Genomic DNA, 25,807 nt, shown 5'->3' with positions numbered 1-25,807 from the left:
ATCACAGATCCTGCCCTGATGGGACTGTTGCATGTCCACATGCGTGACCTCAACCTGGTTTGTGACATCAAAAGGACTTGTTGGCGGGACAGATTTGTGTCCCAGAGACTCCCCCTTTTGGTGGAATAGACTCCCTCTCCACATATACCTCATTAACCCTTTTTTAAGCGCAGCATGGATAACTGGATGGGGAACAGAAAATAGACTCCTGGGATTCCACCTGTGTCCCTGCTGGACTGTGGCATAGGGTGCTGACTTGTTGGAACATGGGCTAAGTTCCGGGCTTGGCTTGGAAGTGCCTCAGGGCCAATAGCCTAGTAACTTCCTATGAATCCTGCAAGTCACTGGAGGAAGTTGAAGAAGGGGAATTTACAAAACATAATTTCAGCATTTGTATATTAGCAGTCACCTGACTAGCAGAGTTTGATTTAAGGAACAGAGTTTTAGCATACAGTAGTTTTTTTAACCTATTTTGTTCAGCCTTCCATGTTTTTACGATACCAAATTTAAAAATGTGTTTCATGGTAGTCTAATGCAAATAGTAAACATTTAAGAATTGCATTAGAAGACATAATTAGAAATTTGCTTTAGTTACTAACTTTTACTATTTTCACTTAGCTGCTCTAGAAGCTGATTTGAACCACAGCGCTACAGTTCATCATTGGAAAGTGAAGGAAGCAATACCTACAGCCACAATGCACAAACATATGGAGGTACGGAGAGCATGGGAACCTGAAGAGGTGGTGGAACTTGTAAAAAGAGTGAAGCTGTTTGGAAACCCTTATATATTGATGCGTGCCTCCAACCTACCTTTGCAGGAAATGTGGATTGATGTGTCTGATTCATTAGCCCAGGCTCGAATACACAGAGTCCCAGAATCCTGCAAAGGAAAGTGGAAAGTGACTCGCCAGTTGTTTTTCAAACTCCTACTCTCTACTGCTCCTGTTCCACCAAGGTACCAGGACTGGTTCGGCATGGTAATGGAGATGTGGGAGGCAGCAGGAAGACCAAAGTTTGGGGAGCGGACATATTTTAGTAAGTAATCAAGTGATGACTTCATTTACTTGTAGCAGTTGTAAGTACAGATGCAGTTTTTGTAGGTATATATTTTTATTGTTCCACGTCTTTCTGTAGTTTAGTTAAAATTTTACAAATCTTTAAAATTGTTTAGTTCGGTCACCTTTCATTTTGGCATAAAGTAAAGACCTGTTAGGAACACTTGTTTTCAAGAGTGACTTGGGAACATGTATAGTTAAACTTTCTTAGAAGGATGTGATAGCGAGAGGGTGGAACTGGAGCCTGGTCTGCAGGATTCCTTGGATATTCAGGTCATACGCAATGTCCTAGATTATGCTGTCAGAGTGCAGTGTACTAAAATTAGGCATTGTAAACAATGTGCAGATGTGAAGTGTACATTAAAAGCTGTAGTTCTTGTTCTTGTAGTGGTGTGTTGAAGTTATGCCTTAATGCATTTTGGCCATATTAATTTTTGAAAATCATTATTTTTTATGTATAAACACAGATTTACTTTTAAAGCATACTGTTTTTAAATTTAAATGCAAGGCATAAGCTGATGTGGGTATTTTGTGCTCTGGGATTGAAATTTAACCTTTAATTTATAGGACTGTGACCAGCAGGACTTTAATGCTGGTTATGGGGCCTTTCCCTGGTGATAGAAGCCACTATCCTTCACCCACAATCTGGTAAGAAAGATCCTTCTCCAGATCTCTTCAGCTGCGTTATAAGTTGACTTGTCATTAAGAGAATGGCCCAGTCTGCCCTTTTGAGAGCTGTGGCTTAGCTTTGTCTTGTATTTGGCCTCTTGATGGTTTTCTCTTGTGGTAGATTAGACCTTTTATTTTTTTTTCTTTTGGCTTGGCAGTCATTGCATTCCTAGGGTTGCCACCTTTTCAGTGTCAAAAGTTGGACGTAACTGAAGGGGTGATCATAGGTAGAGGGTGTGGTTAATTTGAGTCTGACCAAGCATGTTTTTTGTAGGATGAGACATGGTGTAGTGCAGTGACTTAGCAAAAATCACTTTCAGCACCATTTCCTTGTCTTTCCCAGAGCATTTACCAAAAGTCTAATATGGTTCCCAGGTATGCACGCTGATGTTAATGCGTCTAATCCAGTAATTAAACACTAAAAACGAGTTTACCTAACATGCATGCTTGTACCATTTACTGTAAATTTATTTCTGCCAACTGTATTTTTCAAAATACTGTGTGGGGGTTTTTGGCTAGTTCTCCCATGAACTTGTATCATATCACTTGAGGAGTTACCAGTTCACAGTTGCAAAAGAGCAGTACTGCAAAGTAGAAGTAGTGGCTGTTACAAAAAAAAAATGTAATGGTTTGGTCACCTTTGCACCAGTTTACCAAAAATATACAGTGAGGTCACTTCTGTGTGCTTTGTAGTAGTTTGTGGAAGCACGAGGAAATATTTGTGGGGCACAATTATCATTTTTAGAACCTCCTTGAAACCCTTTTCGCAAGCACTTAAGTCTGATAGTATGGTTACAAGTGCACCCACTCCTGTTATCTCACACACCCACTCCTGTAGCAAAATTAATGGAAAAAATTGTAAATTTAATGCACAGCCATGTAAACATGAGTACAGTGTCCTGCAGAACTTATTTCCAAAATGGTGTTGGCGAAAGGAAGCTGTATCCTCCATAAACTCTTGTCTTGTCCCTTTGTAATTTAATAGCTTTGGTTGTCTTACTGGTAAGAAAGCACGGTGTGGACATGGGTTGTGCAAGTACTGCACCCTACATGAATTACAGCCAATCACTGCACAATTTTCCAACAGCTAAACTTGCAGGAAGCTGTTCTTACTGCAGGTCTAAGTTGGTGACCTCACTAAATTGCTGAGAAAAAGCCAGCAGTGTGGGCTTTTTACAGTGGTTTAGTGATACGGTGAAGTTGGACTTTTTTATACCCATTGCTTCCTGCTGCTGATGACAGGATCATAACTTCCAGAAAGTGCGTGTCCCACTGATGATCCATCATCTGGGGCAACATTTGGGCAGTAGATATCAACTTTTTGTTCTATTTGGTGTCTCTATTTTTGATTGATGTAAAGTTCATTGGCTTAGTGTGAGTTCATGTCAACTGCTGCAGCATGTGTAGTCATCCCGTCCCCCCCACATATGCGCACACTCTTTTGGCATAAATCTGTTGCCATTCTTTTCCCCAGAATCGCATGTGCATGTCTTGACAGCTGTCCTTCCTCCCACTGAGGTACCGGTAACTTGGTGAGGGGAGGCTTCAGTTATTAACTCGTCTGGACATGTAGTATTTCCTCAAAAGTCATTGCCATCAATGGAAGACAAATACAAAAGGAAGCATTTAAAATTGCCACAGAGACCTCAACCCAAGATTTAGACTAGTATAAAGAGCTAACCAGAGACATCTCCACCATCCTTGTCAGATCACCCAGGTTTTGTGAGTCTTTAAATTGATTGGAGATGAGGTGGGATGGATTTCTGATGTATTCCAAATCCAGTCTTTTACGGGAGGAGGCTGTTCAGTCACCATTTTCTTGTTTGTAATAGCTAATAATCAAATGTTGATTCCAAAGTGGCTGCAGCTGTTAAAGCTGCTAATCAGCAAAACAAGTAGTCTCTCCACGCAGTAAGGAATTGTGCATGCTCAACTGCCTAGGAAAGCAACTTTACTTGTCCATCACTTTCTGAAAGCAGTAAAATGTACTGTGGTTCAAGAGAGACTTGGCACATGAAGCTTCCAAGGCTGCGGTGGCATTATCAGATGACCCCAAACTTGCATGGCTAGTCTCTGTGGCGCAGAGGGCTGATGTAGTGACTGACCAAGGTGAGCAGAGTTTGAGTACCATCTGTGGTGTAGTTCAAGTGCTGCTAACAGCAGTAGGCCAATAGGGGGACTGGAAGGGATTGCAGAGATGGCTGCAGTTGTCAGAATGACAAACCCAGAAGTGGTCTACCTTTGCAGAATGATTAGGGATACAGCGGTCCCCTTGATTGGGAGGCAGCTTGCCTGCTTGTTACACTGTCGAGCCAGTTAGGGGATCATTTGTCTGTGTGGATAGTAATGACAGGGCAGGTGGGTGAGGACAGTAGCATCCAGAAGTCATTCAGTTTGTCTCCTTCTCACATCTGTCTGGCATGCCTCACCTGGACTGTCCCTCCATATGCCTATCCACTTAGTTTTTCCAATTCTGGTGGTGGCTATGAATCCTTTGTATATGGACCACCCTTTCTGAATACACAATTCGGTGTAGAAACCATTATGAAGAAAAAGAAATGAACCCTCTATTTGTGTTATGACTCTGGGTTTAAAATCTCTTTTTTGGCTTTAGTTCTGGAAAATTTATTCCAGATTTTTGACTCTGGTCTGCTGTTTTTTTTTAACCTTTCAGACACTTGCATGTCCAGCAAGATGCCAGCACATAATCTTTAAGGTATGCAGGAGTTTCCTCAATGGCCACCTTTGTTCTACATCGTTTTCAGATTGTTTTCCTCCTTGGGGTTTACACTTGCACTAAAAGTAACAGATGACCCATCCCCCACCTTTTGAGCCCACCATTACTAATTATCTCAGATTAGTTCCGTGGAAGACTCTCCCTGGTAGCTATTGGCTCTGCCAGGAGAACTACAGGCATTTGTCCATCCATCTGTGGTATGCCCCCGAGACCATGCCTAAATGCTTCCTTTATTCTCAGGTTTGGTTCTGTTGCAATGCACACTGAAGTGATGCATTTAGCCATCCAGTATTCCTCTTGAAGTAATAATTGGAAGATTTCTGGTATGACCTTGGTATTCACAGATAACTTGGATGTTATGTGGACAGAGCTAAAGCAGTTAGACTGATTATTTTTACAGGAGTCTGGAGTGTTGGAGCTAACTTTCTCAGTATGACTTTCTTGTTGAATTACATTCTGCTATGGAACGCACAACAGAACTTTAATAATGGAGCTTAGGACTAGGACTCACCCTGATGGGGCAGAGGTTCTGCCTCCTAGGTAGATGTATGACTGCAGTGTAGAAGTTATTGAATATTTTGAAAGACACCTATAAACTGGATGTGATCTGTATATCTTAAGCCTTCCTTTGGCACCACTGTTGATCTACTCTCTCATGTAGACACCACACACACCAGAGGCTAGTCTGGAACATGGTCCTAGACAATGCGGATGAAACTCTTGTCCCGGGGTGAGTTGTAGAATCTGGATTAGCAGGTCATCATCATTCCCATTTCTTCAACCATCTCTCTGCCTTGATCCTGCATGCCTTAAGGGAATTCCTTGTGCTGATTTGTGTGTTGTATTGGTATTTTTTGTAGTTGGGCCACTGCTTTTGTGGGTAAGGGTGGGTGATGCTTTGGTAACCCAGGAGTTCTGGCTGAAAGTCCTACAGGTGATTAGGATGGCATTATTGCTGCTTTTGAGGTGTGTGTGTTTTTGTTTTTTATTCTGTAAAATGATCTGTTTAATGGGCTGTTTTCTGTGCCGAAGGTCCAGGGTTTGATTCCTTCCATCTTTATTGGTAGTCTTTGTGACTCTGAGCAAGTTGTTTGTTCAGACATTGTACCCAGGTATCCCCTGAAAAAAGGGCACTTGTGTCCAGTGGAGCTTACTTGGCCCTTTAAATGATTAATCTGAAACAACATCTTGTTACAAACACAAGACTTGCTTGTACTAGATATCATCACTCTCTAGCATTTTGTCAACTGATTAATCTATGTACAGTGGAGCAGTTATGCGCGCCAGTATTGTAAATTTATCCCATCTAGTTAGGAAAATAACTACATGGTAGGTCTTTCAGATGTTATTTTTCTTTGCTTAAATTGAATGCATCTTGTATAAAGAGCTTTCCAGTGTCTTATTTCTTCAGTTGACCATTTTCTAATCCTCTTACTACTCTAATCTTCATAGACTGCGTTGTCTGTTGTCTGTATTGTTTCCCATAGATTGTTTTCCTTAAACCACCACCTTGATTCGCATTTACACAAATCACCTGCTAGTCCAGTGTTTTTCAGCCATTCCAGAAAGCCATCTGAAAGCATACAGGTAGCATGTGCCTGACTTATTGCCCCAAGAGAGCACATTGCTGAAATCACTAACCTAGCCTTCCCCACACATTTGTCCTAGGAACATATCACTTTAGCATTCATCATACTTAACTTAGGTTTTGTATGACTTCAGCTTTGTAGCCCATACCTCCTGTTTCTGAACTTCAGTCAGTAATCAAGCTTTAAAATTCCAGCATAAGTCCATCTAGTTCATCATAAATTTCAAATGCCACTACTTTTTCAAGGGAACATTGCTTGATAACAACCATGAATTACCTTGGACACTGGTGGCACCTCATTAAGGTCTGTAACATGTACTGTGAATTGAAGCATTTTCATGCTTTCAATCAGGGAGAGAGGCAACTGGGAATAACATGAATTTTTTTTTTCTCATGTCTAACGTAAGACAACTTGGTTCTCCATATGTTCTCATCTCAAAATGGTGAGCAATTATAAACTTGAACCTTCCTTATTTTAGCTTAATGAGACCATTGCTACTTGGCAATAAATACTGTCAAACATGAACTTCGTTCTCTATATATTTTTCAGGTAAAAAATTAACAGAAAAGGACAGCTGAGTATTTTAAATTGTGCTTAATCTTGGATACAGCGCTATTGCTGCTCAGTTTTTAAACATCGCCAAACATAAGCTTATTAATGCCCTGTCTTCAATATTAATACCTTCAAGACTTAAAACCTGGCAGTAGACAGGGTGAAGGGTGCACTTACTGTTTATAAAAACAACCTTTAACCAACTGTCATTGCTCAAGCAAATGTCTCCTCAGATACTGAACTCAACTGGATCCTCCTTATTTTCCTCCTGGAAGAACGGTCACCTTCTGTTAGCAGTCATATACCTCCCTCCTCCCACCTCTTAACACATTTAAATTCCTTGTTAATGTCTCAGCTGCCTACAACTTTTAAAAGTATTTGTAGTCTAGGTGATTTTAACCAAAACTACCTAGGTCCCTTGAAGTGACATTACTCAATTCCTAGCCAATATCAACCTTTGTACAGTTAACACTACTGTTCCAGGTCAACGAACAACCACTCCTTCCTGAATATATTCATCACTAACAACCTCCCAGTCTTTTCCAGCATCTGTTCTTCAATCCTCGTTCAGAAACCACTCCCCAGTATCTTCCCAAATTATTCACCAGTCACCAAAACTGCCCTCCAAAAGATCCAGACCCACCATTAGTACAGATGGCTTCAGCAAATGTGTAACAACTTTAGATAGTCTCCCCACAACTCGGCTGCAGCAGTGCTGTCCAACTTGTCTGTCATACAGCACCTTTTCAAATAACTACTTGGGGACATGTATTGTCTTCATGGAGACAAAACCTCTCACCAGAAAATCCTACTGCCTTTACCTCTGTACATAATAGCTAAGCAAGCCATGTGCAAGCACAAAACCAACAACTTGGCCTGCTAGGCAACCCTAAACATTTCTAGCAGGAAGTAAATCTTCTTACAGGCTAAAAATCCAGAGATCCCACCTCCAGACCTTGCAAGGCCAATATTCAACTTCTGACTTTCTCAAGTAATTCAACTACCTACCTAGTACTGCAACCTCTCTCTCTGCTTCTATTCCCCCGTTGTATTTTAAGAAAATTACACAAACCTTTGAACTCCCCCCAAGCTAGAGAACCATACCCCTGGCTGCACCTCCTGGAGCAGACTACCAACTCATTTCATTTGTATCACTGTGCAGACTTCATTACCACACCTCATCTCTATATTTATAGTCTCTGTTTAACTCAATATTGCCAAACGTGTAGAAAACCGTTCTTGTTAAACCCCTTCCCAAACATGTCACCTGGTTCCAACATTTATTAAAAAAAATGGGTATTTCAGAGTCAAGGTGGTTCACATAGCCTATCTAGATCTTGCCAAGGCTTTTGACACCATCCCTCACTCTGGAATTAAAGGGCCTCACTGAGACAGATGCCTAGTGTCAAAGCCATGGCCTCAAGCTCAATGCCAAAATGTATTGTCATCCCCTTTTGTAAAAAAAACTCTGTACCCATGAGCTACCACATAGGTGGTACATCAGGAAAAGAGGTCCATTGCCCTCTACTCGTCACTTATTAGACCCATTATATAGAGTACAATGCCGCTTTTGGTATGTACCTCACAAGACATTTACTGGAAAGGCCACAGAAGTACCTCACAAAGAGGATTACTGGCCTCAAACAGATGCCCTGTGCAGACCATCTAAAAAAGAACTCCAGCTTTACTCCGCATATTGCCTACAAAGTGGCAATCTCTGCCTGACATACAAAGCTGTGTAAAACCCAGAGCTGTTGAACATGCTCTAAAGAAATCCCAATCCCTCCGAGCTACACGCTCTAGGGACCTAAACCTTGTCACCACAATAAACAGAACATGCTGGAGGGATAGATTCCTGTCCCAGAGACTTCCCATACTCTGGAACAAACTACCTATCTATATCAAACAAAGCTCCTCATTAACCCTCTTCAAGAAAAATCTTGATTGGATGGGAAATAGGAGATTCACCCCAGGGATCACCTCTGTGGCTCTGCTTGACAGGGGTGGAAGAAAATAATTTTCTTGGGTGGCGAAAGCCAGGGTACCATTTTGGCTAGGCTTGTATAGGCCCTAGGGCCAATAGCCTAGTACCTACCTATGAACCATGCTAATCCCTTTCACTTCCAGTACCCCTTACCAGAGGAGTGCCCCAGGGATCCATAAAAGACCCACTGAGTTTTCAGTCTTTAACAGTCTATCCCCTGATCTCTCTAACCTTCCTGTCATTCTTTTATGCAGATGACATGGTGGTTCGATCGAGTCCCTCACGTGCAAGTAGTTAAGGCCAGCTTTTGTCTGACTTCCACTCCCTTAATTCTTGGCTAAACAATAAGCTACTCCTAGAACACCTCCAAAACAAAAATGTAATGTCATTTGGAACCTCACAAAAGTGGTTCCCAATTAGAAACAACCACATCCATTAGTTAGGTTAAGGTTAGACCAGTTGCTTAACTTACAATGCCACATTGAAAAAGCCTAGAAAAAGACCAGTTTTCTCTTATTTTGGTACTGAAAAATATCTCCTTTTCTCTCCAGCCCAGCTAGAGCTGCAGTAGGCAAAGGGGTCCTCCTTCCTCAACTTGAGTAATAGGCTGTTCATCATAGCTTCTTTAAAAAAAACTTGTCCACTTTACAGTCCATTGAAAACAAAAAGCTACTTCTGGGGTCTCCTCTTAGTGCCAAACTGCATAATAAAACCACCCCCTACAACATTTGCAAACTCTCCCAATTAACATCCTCACTCCAGACGCAGCTAACCAAACTGCACTTTTCTAACTATTCCTTCCCCCTTCTTGCACCCAAACTATCCCCGCTTCCATTAAAGAACTCTCCTTTTTCTCGCATCTAGAGCTCAGCCTCCATCAAAACTCTACTGTGAGTGCTTTTCCACTGGAGAGAACTCCTTCCTCACCTGCATCGCTCCTAGTTTGACCCTGTGTTGTCACCTGCTGTTTATGCAGTAATGCACTAATATTAGTATGTAAAGACATAGACTGCCAGTTGAAGAGTAGTTTTCTAGCTTCTTTCTGCCTAGTGCTTGTGGATAGCAACCTGTCTCATAAGTCCTCTCTTGCACCAAACCATCCATTTTCAGAGCTTATCAATATGTATACAATATTTTCCCTGACTTAGTGTTTTTGGTCCGATTTAAAAATAGACCATTCTAATTGAAATCTTACCTCCTCTCCTCACCACCCCGTGCATCAGTTTCTTCCCATTTAGCTTGCAGGCTTTACTGATGGATTTGTGCCCCCCCCCCCCCCAATATGCTGTACCATTTCCTTGCATGCATGATCTCTTTACAGTCTCCAGTAGTTCTCACTGCCCTTTCTGCTGTGTGGCATTCAGACATGCACAGTACTCTCCTATTCCTTTTGTTGTGTAGTGCAGTGTTGTATTGGCAAAGGCTGCTGAATTTCTTTTCTTTGGTCATAATTTCATTTATTCTTCTGTTGGATATTTAGGTTGCTCATTGCATTATCTTTTTTAGTATTAAATCAAGTTGAGGCTGCTAACCTTCCTAAATCCTTGATTTGGATTACTGATAACATTTCACATTGCCCCATTTTGGTCTCCTCACAACGAGGTTTAAACTGTTCTCCATGTTGTCAAGCACCACAGCCTTGAATAGGCAGGTCCAAGGATAATCTTCAGCACACCAGAAGTCATAGCTGTTGTGCTGATGTTACCCCTCGTCTTTATTCTAACTATCAGCTGTTTTTCCTATGCATTTAATAACACTCAGGCTTCCTCTTCAGAAGCCTTTGTTCACTTTTTTATTGAAGTCCAGCTAAATTTTGTAGCAGTTGTCCTTCCACTTAACTCGTCACTTAGTTAGAACTAGACCAAGCTGCCTTGATGGGATGTTTTCCCCCAGGCGTCCATGTTTGCTGCTGCCAAGATTTATGTTCCAAATAATTAGATATTTGTCACAAGATTGTTTTACCTGTAGTTTCTCCCTCACCACTGAACTTAGGTTTGCATATCTGTAATGACTTGGGATTCCTGTGTCACCATCTTATAAAGTGGCACCACCATGAAACTTGCAATGTTTTAACCACCCCTTCAACTGGACATTGGTACCCCATCTGACTAGATATGCCAAAGCTCTACTTTCTGACCCTGTATTTGTTCTAAAGTGTTCCTTCCCTAGTCTGTTTTCCTCTTTCTGCTTGTATTCTAAACTTCCCAACTTTTTCTCATTGAAGTATCTTGCTGTGTTTTGCACGATCATGGATGTGAAGAATGGTTCACTTCCTTTTTCTTAACTCTGTTTATTTCTAGTTTAGCTTTCCCTTCCCCAAAGTACGTTTTCCCGTGTTTGCTTTTGTCACACCTGAATCCCTCACCTGGTGAGGCTTGGCCCATTCATTCCCTTGTAGGAGGGGGTTTCTCCAGTACCACATGAAGGCATGAGCTGGCCAGAGGATCGCCCAAGCAGCCATAAGGGTTGCAGATGCCATCTATAGCTTCCTGACAACTGGGGTCAAACAGCTATGACATGAGCACCAGTGTCACCACAGGTACTGTCTGTACCCTTCAGCCCTACACATACATGCTCCATGTCCGGCAGCAAGAGCCGTCACTGGCATGGGCAGCCACAGTAGTGGCTCCTTGCTGTGGAGAAGCATTCGCTTACCTGTAGCATAAATAAGCCAGTGCACCCCCCCCCCCAAAAGTCATACCTATTTTTCCCCATAGTCGCTTCTATCGGGTGCCAAAACTGTTGCTTAGGGTACCCTCTCCTCCTACCACCCAACACTACAACCTGTGAGAGATGCACTTGTATAGCCAAACTGGAAGCAAAGCTCTCTTCACCCAAGACTGGACTAGACTGTCAAGAGGAGAAGGTCAACACTTGCACCGCACCACACTCATCACATAGTCCCTCAAAACCTACACCACCAAAACACACACACACACACACACACACACACACATACACCTACATTCGCGGAGGCTCTCAAAAACCTGCCCAAGCATCAGGGACATCCAAAGCATAAATGCAAGCAAACTCCACCCCCCAACACAACCCAAATGACACACAGCCCACAAACTCAGTGTGCCACTCAACCACAGCCCATAAGGCATAACAACGTACCCAACACTCTAGTCATAGGTGATTCTATAGTCAGGCGCACTGATGTTCCATTCATTAGACTAAACAAGGAGAAAGTTACTGTCAGGTGCCAGGATCCGCCACATAACGCATGCACTCGGGTCTCTCCACAATAAGTACAAATATGACACTCATTGTCCATGTTGGTGTGAATGACCTTAGACGTACCTCCCTGGACTACATGAAAAGAGACATGGAGGAGCTCTCCGATCTTGTATCCCAGGCAGGTATGACCCTAACCCTGAGTAGCATCCTGCCATCACCCAGAATGATATCCCAGTACAAGGACAAAATGATTGACTTCAACAATTGGCTAAGCTTCTGGTGTCATTCTAAGGGGATCCAGTATTTGTCTGCCTGGGACGACATGATTGACAGTCCACGATGCTTTGCCAGAGATGGCCTGTACCTGTCGCCCTTAGGATTCTGGATACTGGCTAAGACTCTTGCAACCCCTATAGTGCCTTTTTTAGGCAAGGTTCAAATGACAAATTCGCCACCATAACCAGTACAAGCAAGCAAAATCTGAGGATAATGCTACTCAATGCTAGAAGTCTAAACCTCAAAATGCACTCACTCGAGGCACTCCTTAAAATGGAGAACATCGACATCTGTGCAGTGACAGAGACCTGGTTCAAAGCTCCAGAGAGCACCCCTGCATTACCAGGCTTCAATTCATACCACACCTTTCGGCCACCTAACCCAGAAAGAAGCACTAAAGGTGGAGGCGTGTCCATATTCATTAAGGATATCCACACCTCCAGGCTAGTTGCACAGCATAATGCATCCGAGATTATCCAAGTGCAACTAACTCTGGGCAAGACCGCAATCCAAATTGTAGCTTGCTACAGACCCCCCACCATGCCCCAGGATTCACACTCCTCATTTCTTGATGCACTGGAAAGTATTGTGGTACAACCCAACACCCTAATAATGGGCGATTTCAACTACCCCACCATTAACTGGGAAAACTACTCGTGTACCAACTCTCTCGCTCAACGTTTTCTAGAATTCATAAATTCCAACGCCTCGGATCAACTTATTCACACCCCCACCAGGGGCAGCAATATCCTAGACCTGGTCATTACCAACATGGGAAACCGGTGTTCCACACCAGAGGTCAATTCCTCGTTGGTCAGATCCGACCACAAGCTAATCAGCCTAGACATCCACATCCCACCCCCAGCCCCAATTAGGGAAACCATCATAAAAAAACTTCTCAAAAGCCAACTTGAAGTTTGTGGCAAACTTCATGACACCCATGCAGACGGACAGTAGAGGTATGACTGCCGAATCCTACACAAATGCACTTTATAAGCACTTATGCGAGTGTATGGATCATGCTATCCCTATAACCAAGATGTTATCCTCCTAAAAAAAGGAAGCCAATCTGGTGGACCTCTGCCATAAACAAACTCTACAACAGAAGAAAGAAACTGTTGCAAAAAAGAGTAAAATCCCATGACTGGAGGAACTCCCTGGTCAACCTCAGTAAGAAGCTGAGATCCCTCATAAAATACTCCAAAGCTAGTTACGAAAACAAAATTGCCACTGACTCTAAAGACAACCACAAAGCATTCTATAGCTATGTCAAGAATCTAAATGGGAACACTCGGATCTGCTCTGAGTTACAGCATAATGGCACTAAATATACAGAACCAACTGATTGCCAACATCCTAGAAGGTTCGGTGCTAACTTTACCCCCCTCTCACCCCCTAGAGGGCCCATCTCTATACCTGAAGAATGCAAATTTCCTATAATCACGGCTGCACAGGTAAAAAACACACTCTCCAAAGCAAAGAACACAGCATCCATGGGACCTGACAATATCTCAGGCTGCGTTCTACACGAACTACAGAATGAACTGGCACCCTACCTAAGTACCATGTTCAATCATAGCCTCACCTCAGGCTTTGTACCCACTGAATGGCGCACCGCGACAGTTATCCCACTCCACAAAGGGGGAGCCACGACAGACCCCAGGAACTACCGCCCCATTAGCCTGACGAGCCTGCTCTGCAAGGCCATGGAACGTATCATCATGGAACTCATAAAGACATTGGTAATCTCCAAACTCTGGACCCTACACAGTTTGGATTTGTAAAAGGCAGATCATGTCTCCTAAACCTGATTGACTTCTTTGAAGCAGTCACCAAAGCCATAGATCAGGGTAAAATGGCTTATCTAGATCTCGCCAAGGCTTTCAACACCATCCCCCACTCTGGAATTATAGATAAGCTCACTAAACTAGGTATAAATCCCTATGTCACAAGATGGGTTGCCAACTGGCTCATGGACAGAACCCACACTGTGAAAGTAGTGGATTCCAAATCCGACATCAGACCAGTGACAAGTGGAGTACCACAGGGTTCAGTCCTGGGTCCTCTCCTGTTTGGTATCTACTTCTCTGAAGTGCAGGCCAACACAGAAGGTCTTTGGCTAACAAAGTTTGCAGATGACTGCAAACTAGGAGCCATAATCGAAACTCCTAACGATGTGGACAAACTACAAAAGGGCCTCAATGAGACTGATACCTGGTGTCAAAGCCATGGCCTGAAGCTCAATGCCAAAAAGTGTATTGTCATCCCCTTTGGTAAAAACTCTGTACCCATGAACTACCACATAACTAGTAGTCTACTTAATGCCGAAAATGTGAGACCTTGGGACACAGGTGGACAGTAGTCTCTCCTTTGATAATCACATCGCCACAGTGGTCAGGAAATCCTATGTGGCTCATCTCATCACAAAAGGATTCTCATCCAGAAAAAAAAAGAGGTCATTTATCTCCTCTACTCATCACTCATTAGACCCATTATAGAGTACAACGCCCCTTTTGGTATGTACCTCACAAGACATCTACAACAACTGGAAAGACCACAGAAATACCTCACAAAGAGGATTACTGGCCTCAAACATTTGCCCTATGCAGACCGTCTCAGAAAACTACAGCTTTACACCATCGCATATCGCTTACTCCGGGGCGATCTCTGCCTAACATACAAAGCTATGTCAAACCCAGAGCTGTTGGACATGCTCCACTTAAAGAAATCCCAATCCCTCCGAGCTACACTCTCTAGGGACCTTAACCTTGTCACCACAATAAACAGAACATGCTGGAGGGATAGATTCCTGTCCCAGAGACTTCCCATACTCTGGAACAGACTACCTATCTATGTCAAACAGAGCTCCTCATTAGCACTCTTCAAGAAAAATCTTGATGATTGGATGGGAAATTCACCCCGGGGATCACTTCTGTGGCTCTGCTCGACAGGGGCACAGGAAAATAATTTTCTTGGGTGGCGAAAGCCAGGGTACATTTTTTGGCTAGGCTTGTATGGGCCCTAGGGCCGATAGCCTAGTACCTACCTATGAACTTATGCCATGGAGTTGTCAGTCTTCATCCTGTCCTTAACTCTCTCGACTGGATTTCTTAGCCTTTCAGGCATTAGTTGTTTGTTGGAGGAAGACAGGAAATTTACACACATCCACCCCCAACCTTCCTTGGGGCAAGTCCTTGTAACAAGGCCTTATGGTCAGTGAAGCGCAGTCACAGAAAAAGACCACCAATGTTGTCTGTAGCTCATACTTAATACTTTATTTCTTATTAGCTTTGACCATCTAGAATCTCTCCAGCATACATTCATATAATACAACTTTCTTCAAATTCCATTCACTAAGCTTAAATGCATGTAATGGTTGCTGTTTTATGCTCCCTTGTATTATCTTATGTTTTAAACATATTCTGATCTGCAAAGCACTGATTTAAAATGCTTTGATGCATGATATCTTACTGGTATGACCCACAAAGGCTTAGGAGTTCTGTTTTAAACCTACATGTTTCCCCACGCAAAGCAGTCTTGTTGAAGCAGGCAGTTTATACGCATCATAGCATAACTGTACACGTAGTTTGTGAAAGGGTACAAAAACTGTTATGTAGGCTCTACAGTTTAGATGCACACACACAATTCAGGAGCATTTGCAGAAGGCATTGTATATAAAAAGATCACCGAGATGGAAAAGAAAGCTACAAAAAAGATTTGCTTTGTATGATGCTGTTTTCAGATGGTTTGAATAATGCAGTCCTTATTTCAAATGTTTGACTTGAAGTAATGTTTACTGTGTGCTGCCAAGAAAAAAAACTTGCTATTTTGCCTGCTTTTGTCTTGTAGACAAGTATCTTCTAAAATAATAGATGGTTGGCACCCTTTACAGAACACATTTGGGGATATTTTCTCATGTAAGTCCATTTGGGAGCCTACCCAAAAAGTACCCTTCAATGTGTCTCTGCTGCAGAGTACTGTATTGGAAGTTGAGGAAATTTCTTCCCTGAGTAGAAGCACTTTGTCTTTCTAATACCACTATTATGTTCGACGTTTAGTCGCACTTCACGTGTAAAAGGATAATCAGTGAAGGTAAAACACTGTTTGGGGAACCTCTGGTTTTGAGCCAATTGTTGAGTACTGACTTACCTCATCTTGTGAACTTTGGGGGGGGGGGCTCCCAAAAGCACTGGTCAATAATCATTGAAGTTCCAGACTTCTATACTGATCAGCTGCTTAATTTTAGCTCTCCCAGTGTGTAAAAATAAACAGAGGAAAAACTGTGAAATAGCCAGCGATGTCATCTTGAGTAAAATATGGTTACTGCCTAGTAAGTACACTGCCAGGATGCCAGCAAAGAAGAAATTTATAGAGAGCCTGAAAGAAAATCAACCAGCAACCGTTGAGGAAACCATGTCTGGGAAGAATCATGCAGCTTTAATTCAATATACTAGAGGTGATTTATAATGAAATATTGAGGGAGAGTAGTGCCTTAAATAAAATTAAAAAAAAAAAAAAAGGTGATTAGGTATTCAAATGAAATGATTGATTTTACGATACTTGGTGCTATTTCAAAAAATGGTAGCGTTAAGAGTACCTGAATTTTTCTGGTGCATCAGAGAAACTGAAAAGAACAGAATCTGTTATGGAGGCACAAATAAGCAACAGGACTGGCATTCCACAGCAGGATTTGTTAATTGAAAGGGCACAAAGTATATGCTCCAAGATCTCACATCGGCAGAAAGAGTTGATTCTGCGAACTATGGCAGAAGGAAGTGTTAAACAGAGACAGCAGAGTATTTCTGGAAAGTGATTCACAGTATTCATGGAGTGTTGAGTGGCAAGTATGAGATTCAAGCTGCTGTATCCAGTTGTCTTCAGAATATTTCCCCCCCTGGAAGATCAGGCTATGGAGGAAATAAGTTTATTACCACCAAAAAGTGAATGAGCAAGGGGATTCCGATTCTCTCTCTTCTGACAATAAAGCTCATAGAGAGATTTTGCCAGTGAAACTTAGTGTTCCAAAGGAAAATGCTTGACTCACCGAAGAGTATAGGAGTGGGCTAGAATAATCTGGAGCATCTTGGACTTGAACCAGTCTGGTGTTGGGTGATGGAGATGAACAGGAAGAAAAGAAACACTGAAATTAGTGAATAAATGGAAGACTGTAAAGCATCAGTCACATTTGTGAAATATTGCAAGAAAATGGCTGAGAGACTAGATTTTTGTTGACTTTAAGCTTGTGGGTGGATTGTAAAGTATATACCCCATTTTTTCATGTTTAGAAGAACATTAAAAAGGGGAGGAACGCAACTGTAAAGAAGATTCTTGTTAGTATTTGTATAAGCCATCTCATGATATAAATTGTATAAGCCATCTCATGATATAAATTGTATTTTGCATGTAGCAAAGTACTGTGTAGTCAGGGGCATTTTAAAAGGGGGTCTTTGACTATAAACAAGTACTTATTTTAGTTGTAAGAAATGTAGGCTTTACAATATAACGAGAAGAAAGTTTAATGTTAATATGCTGTGAAGTCTGCTGAGGTGGGGTGTAGAAGTGGACTTGATTTGTATGTTAAATTAAGATATTTTCTCATTTTACAAAGGTGAATGCCTAGATCAGTGCCCTTGGCTTAAGCTGTATGTGTGTATGTTGTAAAGCAAGTAGGCTTGAAAAATACAACAAAATGAGTTTCCTACATTTGCAGAGATATCCCGCCCTTCCGTTAGCAAGGGTAGTCAAGAAGTCTGAAGCTTACAGCAACTGTACATTCTGATTTCAGAGAAATCTACAAAACTTCATTGACTACTTCTTTTTTATGGAGATCAGCTTTATGCAGGTACAAGCGATTAATCTTGAGAGTTCTGTGCAGTCTTTGAGGGAAATGCAAAATGTAAAGGCAGAATGACAAGCAGTTAGATCTAGCTCTGTTGAAACGGTCTTGTGTGTGTCTCTGAAGCTCTGCACTAGTTGTTAAACTGCTTTGAAATTCCTTCAAGTGTTAATTAGCTTGGGGGGTTTCTGATAACATTAAAACCTGTGTTGGTTACATTTCTTGTAATCATTTTAAATAGAGTTGCTTGCTACTGAGATTTGTCTGCATACATCAACTGGACATAAGCTGATTTAAGTATATTTTCTGCATTTTATTGTGGTTTTATAATTTGGACTGATTCCTCAGATCTAGCTATGTTGAAACTGTCCCCCCCCGCCCCCCCCCCCCCTTCTTGGTCGTAGTTTAAATTTGGTGGCTTTTGTAGTGCCCACCCCACTGTAGATTTGATCTAGGACACTCCCCCAGTCCCATCTCTTTACCACATTCTATCTAATAAACCCTTTCTGCACTTGCTTTTAGTCCTTTTTAATTTAATTACATTTTTTTGAAACTGTGTGTGGACTAATATTGCTACATGCTCAAGTGTGCCAGGTTGCACTGCATGTGAATTGTTTTTACTACTGTTTTTTGCTACTTTTCTGAAAATTTTTTATCTGCTTTTACTGTATTTGTGTTTCTTCCTAATTTATTTTGCTTTTGCGTCATCTTAAAAGTACTCAGTTGTATTTATTACTTCTTGGTGCAACTCATTCTAAGCCTTTTAGTTTAAGCACTTGGGCTTCAGACCAGTTGTTTTACATTAGGAAGGTTTGTGGCCTGCACTGTGGTGGCAGGACAGGTGGCTTACATCCTAAGTTGGGAACTGCTGATTGAGGGCTCAGTGTCTGTTATTCTAAAAGTGTATTAGTTCTGGTTTAAGCACTTGGGCTTCAGGCCAGTTATTTTACATTAAGAAGGTTCGTGGTCTGCACTCTTGTGGGAGGAGAGGCTGGACTCCCTTCTGAGCTGGGAATTTCTGGTTAAAGGCTTGTAGTGCCTGCATATTTCAACTGTTTCTTACTGAAATTGGTACACCTTGTTTGCTGTAGCATAGACTAGATCCAGGCCTGCTGAATCTAGCTCTGTTTGTATGCGTGTTGTTTGCTTATTTCCCTGAAACGCTAATACCACCTAAACCGCGGCTTTTCAGCGCTTCTGTGGATCCCTAGTGATATCTGCATTGCTTACTGTACTCATTTCCTTGTTTCACTTGGAGGAAAGTTGCTGTTTGTCGTTTTTGCATTTGTTACCTGTAACACATTGCATTTAAGTTACCTGGCACTTGCTCACTAAAGGCACTTGCTCACTAAAGCAATATCAGCACTAAAAAATTAAAAGCACTACACTCTCACAAAGTCCTCTCGAGTACCTTGTTCCCCATTGGCCCATTTTCTTTCAATTATAAAGGAATTCCCAATACTATTCTAGCATGTCCAAAGGTCAGTTGTCAATCTTCTCTCCAGTCCAGCTGGTGACTCTGGGAATCTTGAGGCAATGTTACAACTGCCTCATGTACACAGACAACCCTCTCCTCCTCCCAATAAATTCCAACACATGTGAGAGATGCATCCATATAGCCAAACTGGAGGCTAAGCTCTCTCAACTCAGTACTGGCGTAACCAGTCAGGAGGAGAAGGAAACAACACTCAGTACAATTCCAGTCTCACATAGACCTACCACAAAAGCAGACCAAACACATAAACACACACAAACATACTCGGAGGCTCTAAGCAGCAGAGACCTCCAAAGCAGACACCCAAGCAACCGCTACCCCAAAGCAAAACACGTGCAACACATATCTCACAAAGCCAGTGTGCCGAACAGTCACAGCCCTTAAGGCTAAACAACACACCTGATACACTTGCAATAGGTGACTCTATCATCAGGCACACTGACGTCCCGCTCACCAGGCTGAACAAGGAGAAGGTCACGGTGAGCTGCCTGTCGGGCGCTAGAATCTGCCACATAACACAAGCACTCAGGTCACTCCAAGGCAAGTACAAATATGACTCTGTCATTGTCCATGCTGGTGTGAATGACCGGAGACGTACCTCCCTGGAATACATGAAAAGAGACATAGAGGAGCTCTCTGAGCATGTGGCCCAGGCCGGTATGACCCTGACCTTGAGTAGCATCTTACCCTCACCATGAATGATGCCACAATATGAAGACAAGATGATCAATTTCAACAATTGGCTTAATTATTGGTGTCATTCAAAGGGGGTCCAATGCCTGTCAGCTTGGGATGACATGCTAGACAAGCCACGATGCTTCACTAGGGACTGCCTGCACCTGTCACCCCTGGGCTTTCGGATATTGGCAAAGGCTCTTGCTACCCCCATAGTGCCTTTTTTAGGCAAGGCTCAAAAGACAAACCCACCTCCATAGGTATCACAAGGGATAAGAAACTAAGAGTAATGCTACTCAACGCCAGAAGTCTAAACCTCAAGATGCACTTTTCGAAACTCTCCTTAGCATGGAGAAAATCGATATCTGTGCAGTAACAGAAACCTGGTTCAAGGCTCCCGAGAGCACCCCAGCACTACCAGGTTATACCTCATACCATGCATTTCGGCCCCAAAACTTGGACCGACCCACAAAAGGAGGGGGAGTATCAATATTCGTCAAAGATACCCACACCTCCAGGTTGGTGGCACAGCACGAAGCATCAGAGACTATCCATGTGCAACTAACAGTGGGTAAAACTGCCTTCCAGTTTATAGCCTGCTACAGACCACCCTCCCTAACCCAGGAACCCCACTCGGCCTTAATGAGAACACTGGAAAATATGAAGGTTTCTCCAAACACCATTATATTGGGCGACTTCAACTACCCAAACATAGACTGGGAGCATTACTTTAGCTCCAACACCCTAGCCCAAAGGTTCCTAGAATTTATAAACTCAAATGCTATGGAACAACTTGTTACCACTCCCACAAGAGGGGAAAACATAATGGACCTCACCAACATGAGGACTCTATGCCCCAGACCAGAAGTGTATCCCTCACTGGTAAGATCAGACCATAAACTAATCTCACTGGATGTTCACATCCCAACACCACCCCCTGCCCAGAAAACCACAGTGAAAAACTTCTCTAATGCAAATTTCACACTCCTCAAAACTGAGGTGGAATCCTTCAAAGCCCCTGGGCCTGTGGAAAATATGGCCCAGACCGCAGAATCCTTTATAAACGCATTCTATGAACACCTTCAGGAATGCATGGATCATGTGATCCCAAATAAAACCAAGACCCAATCCTCCAAAGGCAGACGTCCTGTCTGGTGGACCCCAGCCATAAACAAGCTATACAATAGAAGGAGGAAAGCTACTAAATGATAGAGCAAAATTCCAAAAAGGGAAGGCATCTCTGACCAGTATTAGCAAAAAACTACGGGCACTCATAAAATCGTCTAAGGCCAGCTTCGAGAGAAAAATTGCACAGGACACTAAGGATAATCACAAGGCTTTCTTTAGTTATGTTAGGAACCTGTGTGGTTATTCCCAGATATGCTCAGAATTAGTCCAAAATGACAAAAAATACACCAAACCCACAGACATTGCCAACATCGTAGCTGACAGGTTCAGCGCAAACTTCTCCCCCCCTCCCCACCAAAAGGGCAAATATCTATTCCAGCAGAGTGCTGCCCCCCTGACATCTCGGATGCTCAGGTAAGAGCTGCCCTCTCCAAAGCAAAAAACACAGCATCAATGGGACCAGACGGTGTCCCGGGCTGCGTCCTACATGAACTCCAAGAAGAGCTAAACCCAAACATAAAACTAATGTTGAATCTCAGCCTTACTACAGGATATGTACCCAAAGAGTGGCGTACACCAACTGTGGTCCCTCTCCACAAAGGTGGTGCCTCAACGGATCCTGCAAACTATCGCCCCATAAGCCTGACTAGCTTGGGTCTGCAAAGCTATGGAAAGGATAATCATGGACCTCATAAATAAAGATATTGGGGACTTGCAGACACTGGATCCTACCCAGTTCGGCTTTAAGGGCAGATCCTGCCTCTTAAACCTGGTTGATTTCTTTGAAACAGTCACCAAGGCCATTGACGAGGGGAAGGTGGTCCACACAGCCTACCTGGACCTTGCAAAAGCCTTCGATACAATACCCCAGTCAGGCATTATAGATAAACTCACCAGCTTAAATATAAACCCCTATGTCACTAGATGGGTTGCAAACTGGCTCAAGGACAGAACCCACATGGTTAGAATTGCTGGAGCCATGTCAGACTCCAAACCAGTTACAAGTGGCGTCCCACAAGGCTCAGTCCTGGGACCTCTCTTGTTCAGTATATATTGTACAGGCCAACATGGAAGGACTGTGGCTGACAGACTGCAAACTGGGCGCCATAATCGACTCTCCAGCCGACACAAGCATCCTCCAAAAGGGCCTCATAGAAACAGACAACTGGTGCCAGAGCCATGGCCTCAAGCTAAATGCCAAAAAGTGTATAGTCATCCCCTTTGGCAAAAACAAAGTGCCCACAAATTACCACATAGGTGGTAATCCATTAAGTACAGAAGAAGTAATTAGGGACCTGGGGACCCAAGTTGATAGCAGTCTCTCATTTGACAACCACGTGGCCAAAGTGGTTAGAAAAACATTTTATATAGCCCACCTAATCATGAAGGGATTCACATCTAGATCAGGGAGGTCATCGTGCCTCTTTACTCATCCCTCATCAGGCCCATAATTGAGTACAATGCCCCTTTTGGGATGTACCTTACCAGACACCTGCAGCAACTGGAAAGACCCCAAAAGTACCTCACCAAGAGGATCAAAGGGCTCAAACAGATGCCATATGCTGCCCGGTTAAAGAAACTCAAGCTCTACTCAGTGGCATACCGCCTGTTCAGAGGCTATCTGTGCCTGACGTATAAAGCCATGTCCAACCGGAATCTTGAGTGGATGGGAGATCGTAGGTTTACCCCGGGTATGACTTCTGTGTCACTGTTAGACAGAGGCACAGTATACTAACCTCAAAAAAAGGGCATAGCAAAATTAATTTAAAATGGGTGGCGAAAGCCAAACACATTCTGGCTAGGCTTATAAATGCCCTAGGGCAGATAGCCTAGTAAGAACCTATGAAAAGTAGTTTGCAATTATGGGAAGTGAATAAGAGCACTGAAATGGAACAGTGTAGTTTAGTCTTATTTAAAGACTGCAAATTTTCTTGTGGCTAAACATTAGTTTTCTGAAAGCATCCAAACACATTTGGCAGGGGAATAAGATGAGAAAAAACCAGACAGCAATCCATGTAGGGGGAACACAAGTTGTTGCATGCGCTTTAATTTTAGGTTAGGTAATGCTTGTGGGTGCAGCTGTTGGTTTACGGACAGTTGTTCCTATCTGGAAGTTGTTGCATGCGCTTTAATTTTAGGTTAGGTAATGCTTGTGGGTGCAGCTGTTGGTTTACGGACAGTTGTTCCTATCTGGAGGGTTATTTTTTAAGATGGTACATAAGTTAATGGGGTGTTTTTGAGGGGGGGGGTCTTTTTAAACAAAAATTTAAAATATGATCGGCTAAAAAGGAGATGAGAGGAAACTAGAAGCCTGACAAGTAGTGTCTCTATGTAACAGAAACGTTAGAAATGCACAGTGGAAAAAAAAAAAAATAGGTGGAAATGTCACGCTGTCGTTTTTTTTTTTTTCTGATCTTAACTGGCAGTGTTGTCTGTGGACTAAGAAGCCCCAATTGGCTGTCAGTGAGTGTACATATTTATTGGTTTATAGCTGTGTGTGTGGGTAGATGGAACTGCATTAGGCAAGTATGTTTAAAAGAAAATGCCACCTTCTCCTGAAGTTTAACCCAACCCTTGGGTTGTTTTTCTTACCTACAGTGTGCTTACAGTATTTTGTAGGTACCAGAACCCTACTTGTACTTTAATTGTTTTCCCCTACCTTTATTACAGAGAGGAAGAGAAACCTTCAGTGCACCCAGTTTTGCCTGTCTGTACAGAGAAGTCTTGATTTGGGTAGTTCTGTCCTGTTTGGAGGTGGCATGAACAATGGTGTTGGCATTTTCTCTAAATGCCACTGAAACCTTTACTATATTTAATATCAACACCAGCATTGCGCATCACGTAATCTTTGTATTGATAAGATGAAAAATAAATTAATTTATGCATGACAAGTCTTCTCATCATCAAAATCTGAAGTTTCAGTAAAATCGTCCTTTGGGCATCTTAAAAGCTGGCAACCCTAATAGCTGACTGCGGGTTTTGTATAGTGATCCAGTTATAAGTGATAGCTTCTGTTCAGCAGTTTTATAGAGTGACTTCAGAGTTACTGATGCTGTCAAGGATTATGGTTTTGATTAAGTGGTCAGTATATTGCATTATAATTCAAGGGGTAACAATGCAACAGAAGTGTTGGGGGGAGCAATGTATGAGGGCATCTGTTCCTATTTTTGAAAAAAAAAATTATTATACGCATTCAGGAACGGATAGCTATTTTAAATACTGCAGTTGTAAAATACTTATCCGATATCAGGAGACTATGATAATCAGTACCATATATTTCTGAGAAGGGAGTCTTAACTATCTCTTACTATTTGTCCCACTCACTGGTGGCTGTCCTCTTCATGATGAAGTGGGTTGCACTTCTATTTATTTACTTATTCAGACACAGCCTCCCCAGTTTCATTGCACACATTTATGGTAGAAGAGATGGCAGTTGTAATAAGGCAAATTTTTCCTTGTTGGAGTACTCACCCTAGTTAAAGTGGATAAGGTGGAGCCTTCTCTGGATCATTCGTAGTAATGTACGATTGACAGAAGGTGAGCAGGTTGCCATTTCAATAATTCATAGCAGTGACAGCATCTCTTTCAAGTTGTGTGCCTTTTATAATGATAAACATGAAGGAATGATTAATGGTAGAATGTTAATGTAAATGTGAATACTGTGGTCTGGAAGTGCTTGTGATATTTTATCCCCTCCATCTGTGTGATCCACTTCATCCATTCTAAAGCACTGCAGTACTGATTCTTAGACCTAGCTAAGAGGCAAGAGTATCCCTACACTACTTCTGTACTGTCAAAAACAAAAAAAAACAAAAAAAAAAAAAAAAAAAGCTACTTCATTGCTCGATATATACTCGTCTACAAAGTAATAATTGACAAATACTGTTCAAAACTCTAAAGCACGAAGCAGTTAAGAAGCTAGTCTTTAGAAATGTTATTCAGTCGATTCCAAGAGGGTGGTCGTTTTGAGCAGTACCTTCTCCAGATAGCTCCTACACTAATCGGCTGAATTACTGCAATAAGCAAACAAATCCTAGAAAAAACTCTCATCTGAAAAGAAATACCTGCACTGAGCCTGATTCCACTTGAATCATCTTAAAATCCAGTAAATCTACAAGTTAAAAACTTATCCAGCAGTCACCAAAATGAGCAAACGCATGGAAAATAGAGGCCTGAAGGCTTCAGCACCCCAGCAACAGGCAGCAACCATGAGGGGAAGAATCGGGCAAAGGCAAGGAAATGCCTAAAGATGTTGAAGGTGCGGACATTAAAACATCAAAAACTAAACTGTCAGCTATTTCATCTCCAGAAAAAGACGTTCTTGCTAAAAGACAGAAAACATCGAAATAGTGAATCCACTAAGCAGAAGGCCAATGTCACCATACAGATGGACGAGCTAAAAAGCACCCTTTTACCTTTGCAATCTGCTATACAAGGACTTTCTGATGAAACTGAGTACCTTTGGAACAACAATCAACCAAATTGCTAAAAGATTAGGATTAGAAGGGAGATCCAAAGCTAATGAAATAGAAATTGAACACTTAAAAGCAAGGAGCAGGCGAAGCAACCTTATCAAGGGTCTACCAGAAAAATGAGTATAGTCAACTACTTCCTGCTATCAAACAAAATTT

At 42.3% G+C, this 25,807-nt stretch overlaps 1 protein-coding gene across 1 annotated transcript in view; it reads left to right on the top strand.

Annotated features, from left to right (window-relative positions):
• The window catches only part of LOC122792773, a 390,852-nt gene that overhangs the window by 232,668 nt on the left and 132,377 nt on the right, over nucleotides 1–25,807 (top strand). The window contains exon 4 of the mRNA XM_044060345.1: nucleotides 619–1,035. Coding sequence (XP_043916280.1) covers nucleotides 619–1,035 — 417 coding nt within the window. The remainder of the gene's footprint in view (nucleotides 1–618; nucleotides 1,036–25,807) is intronic.

This window comes from Protopterus annectens, chromosome 2.part0 (assembly GCF_019279795.1).
Source record: "Protopterus annectens isolate FY-2018-M chromosome 2.part0, PAN1.0, whole genome shotgun sequence".
Lineage (NCBI taxonomy): Eukaryota > Metazoa > Chordata > Ceratodontiformes > Protopteridae > Protopterus > Protopterus annectens.
This window is presented reverse-complemented; position numbering and strand designations above follow the sequence as displayed.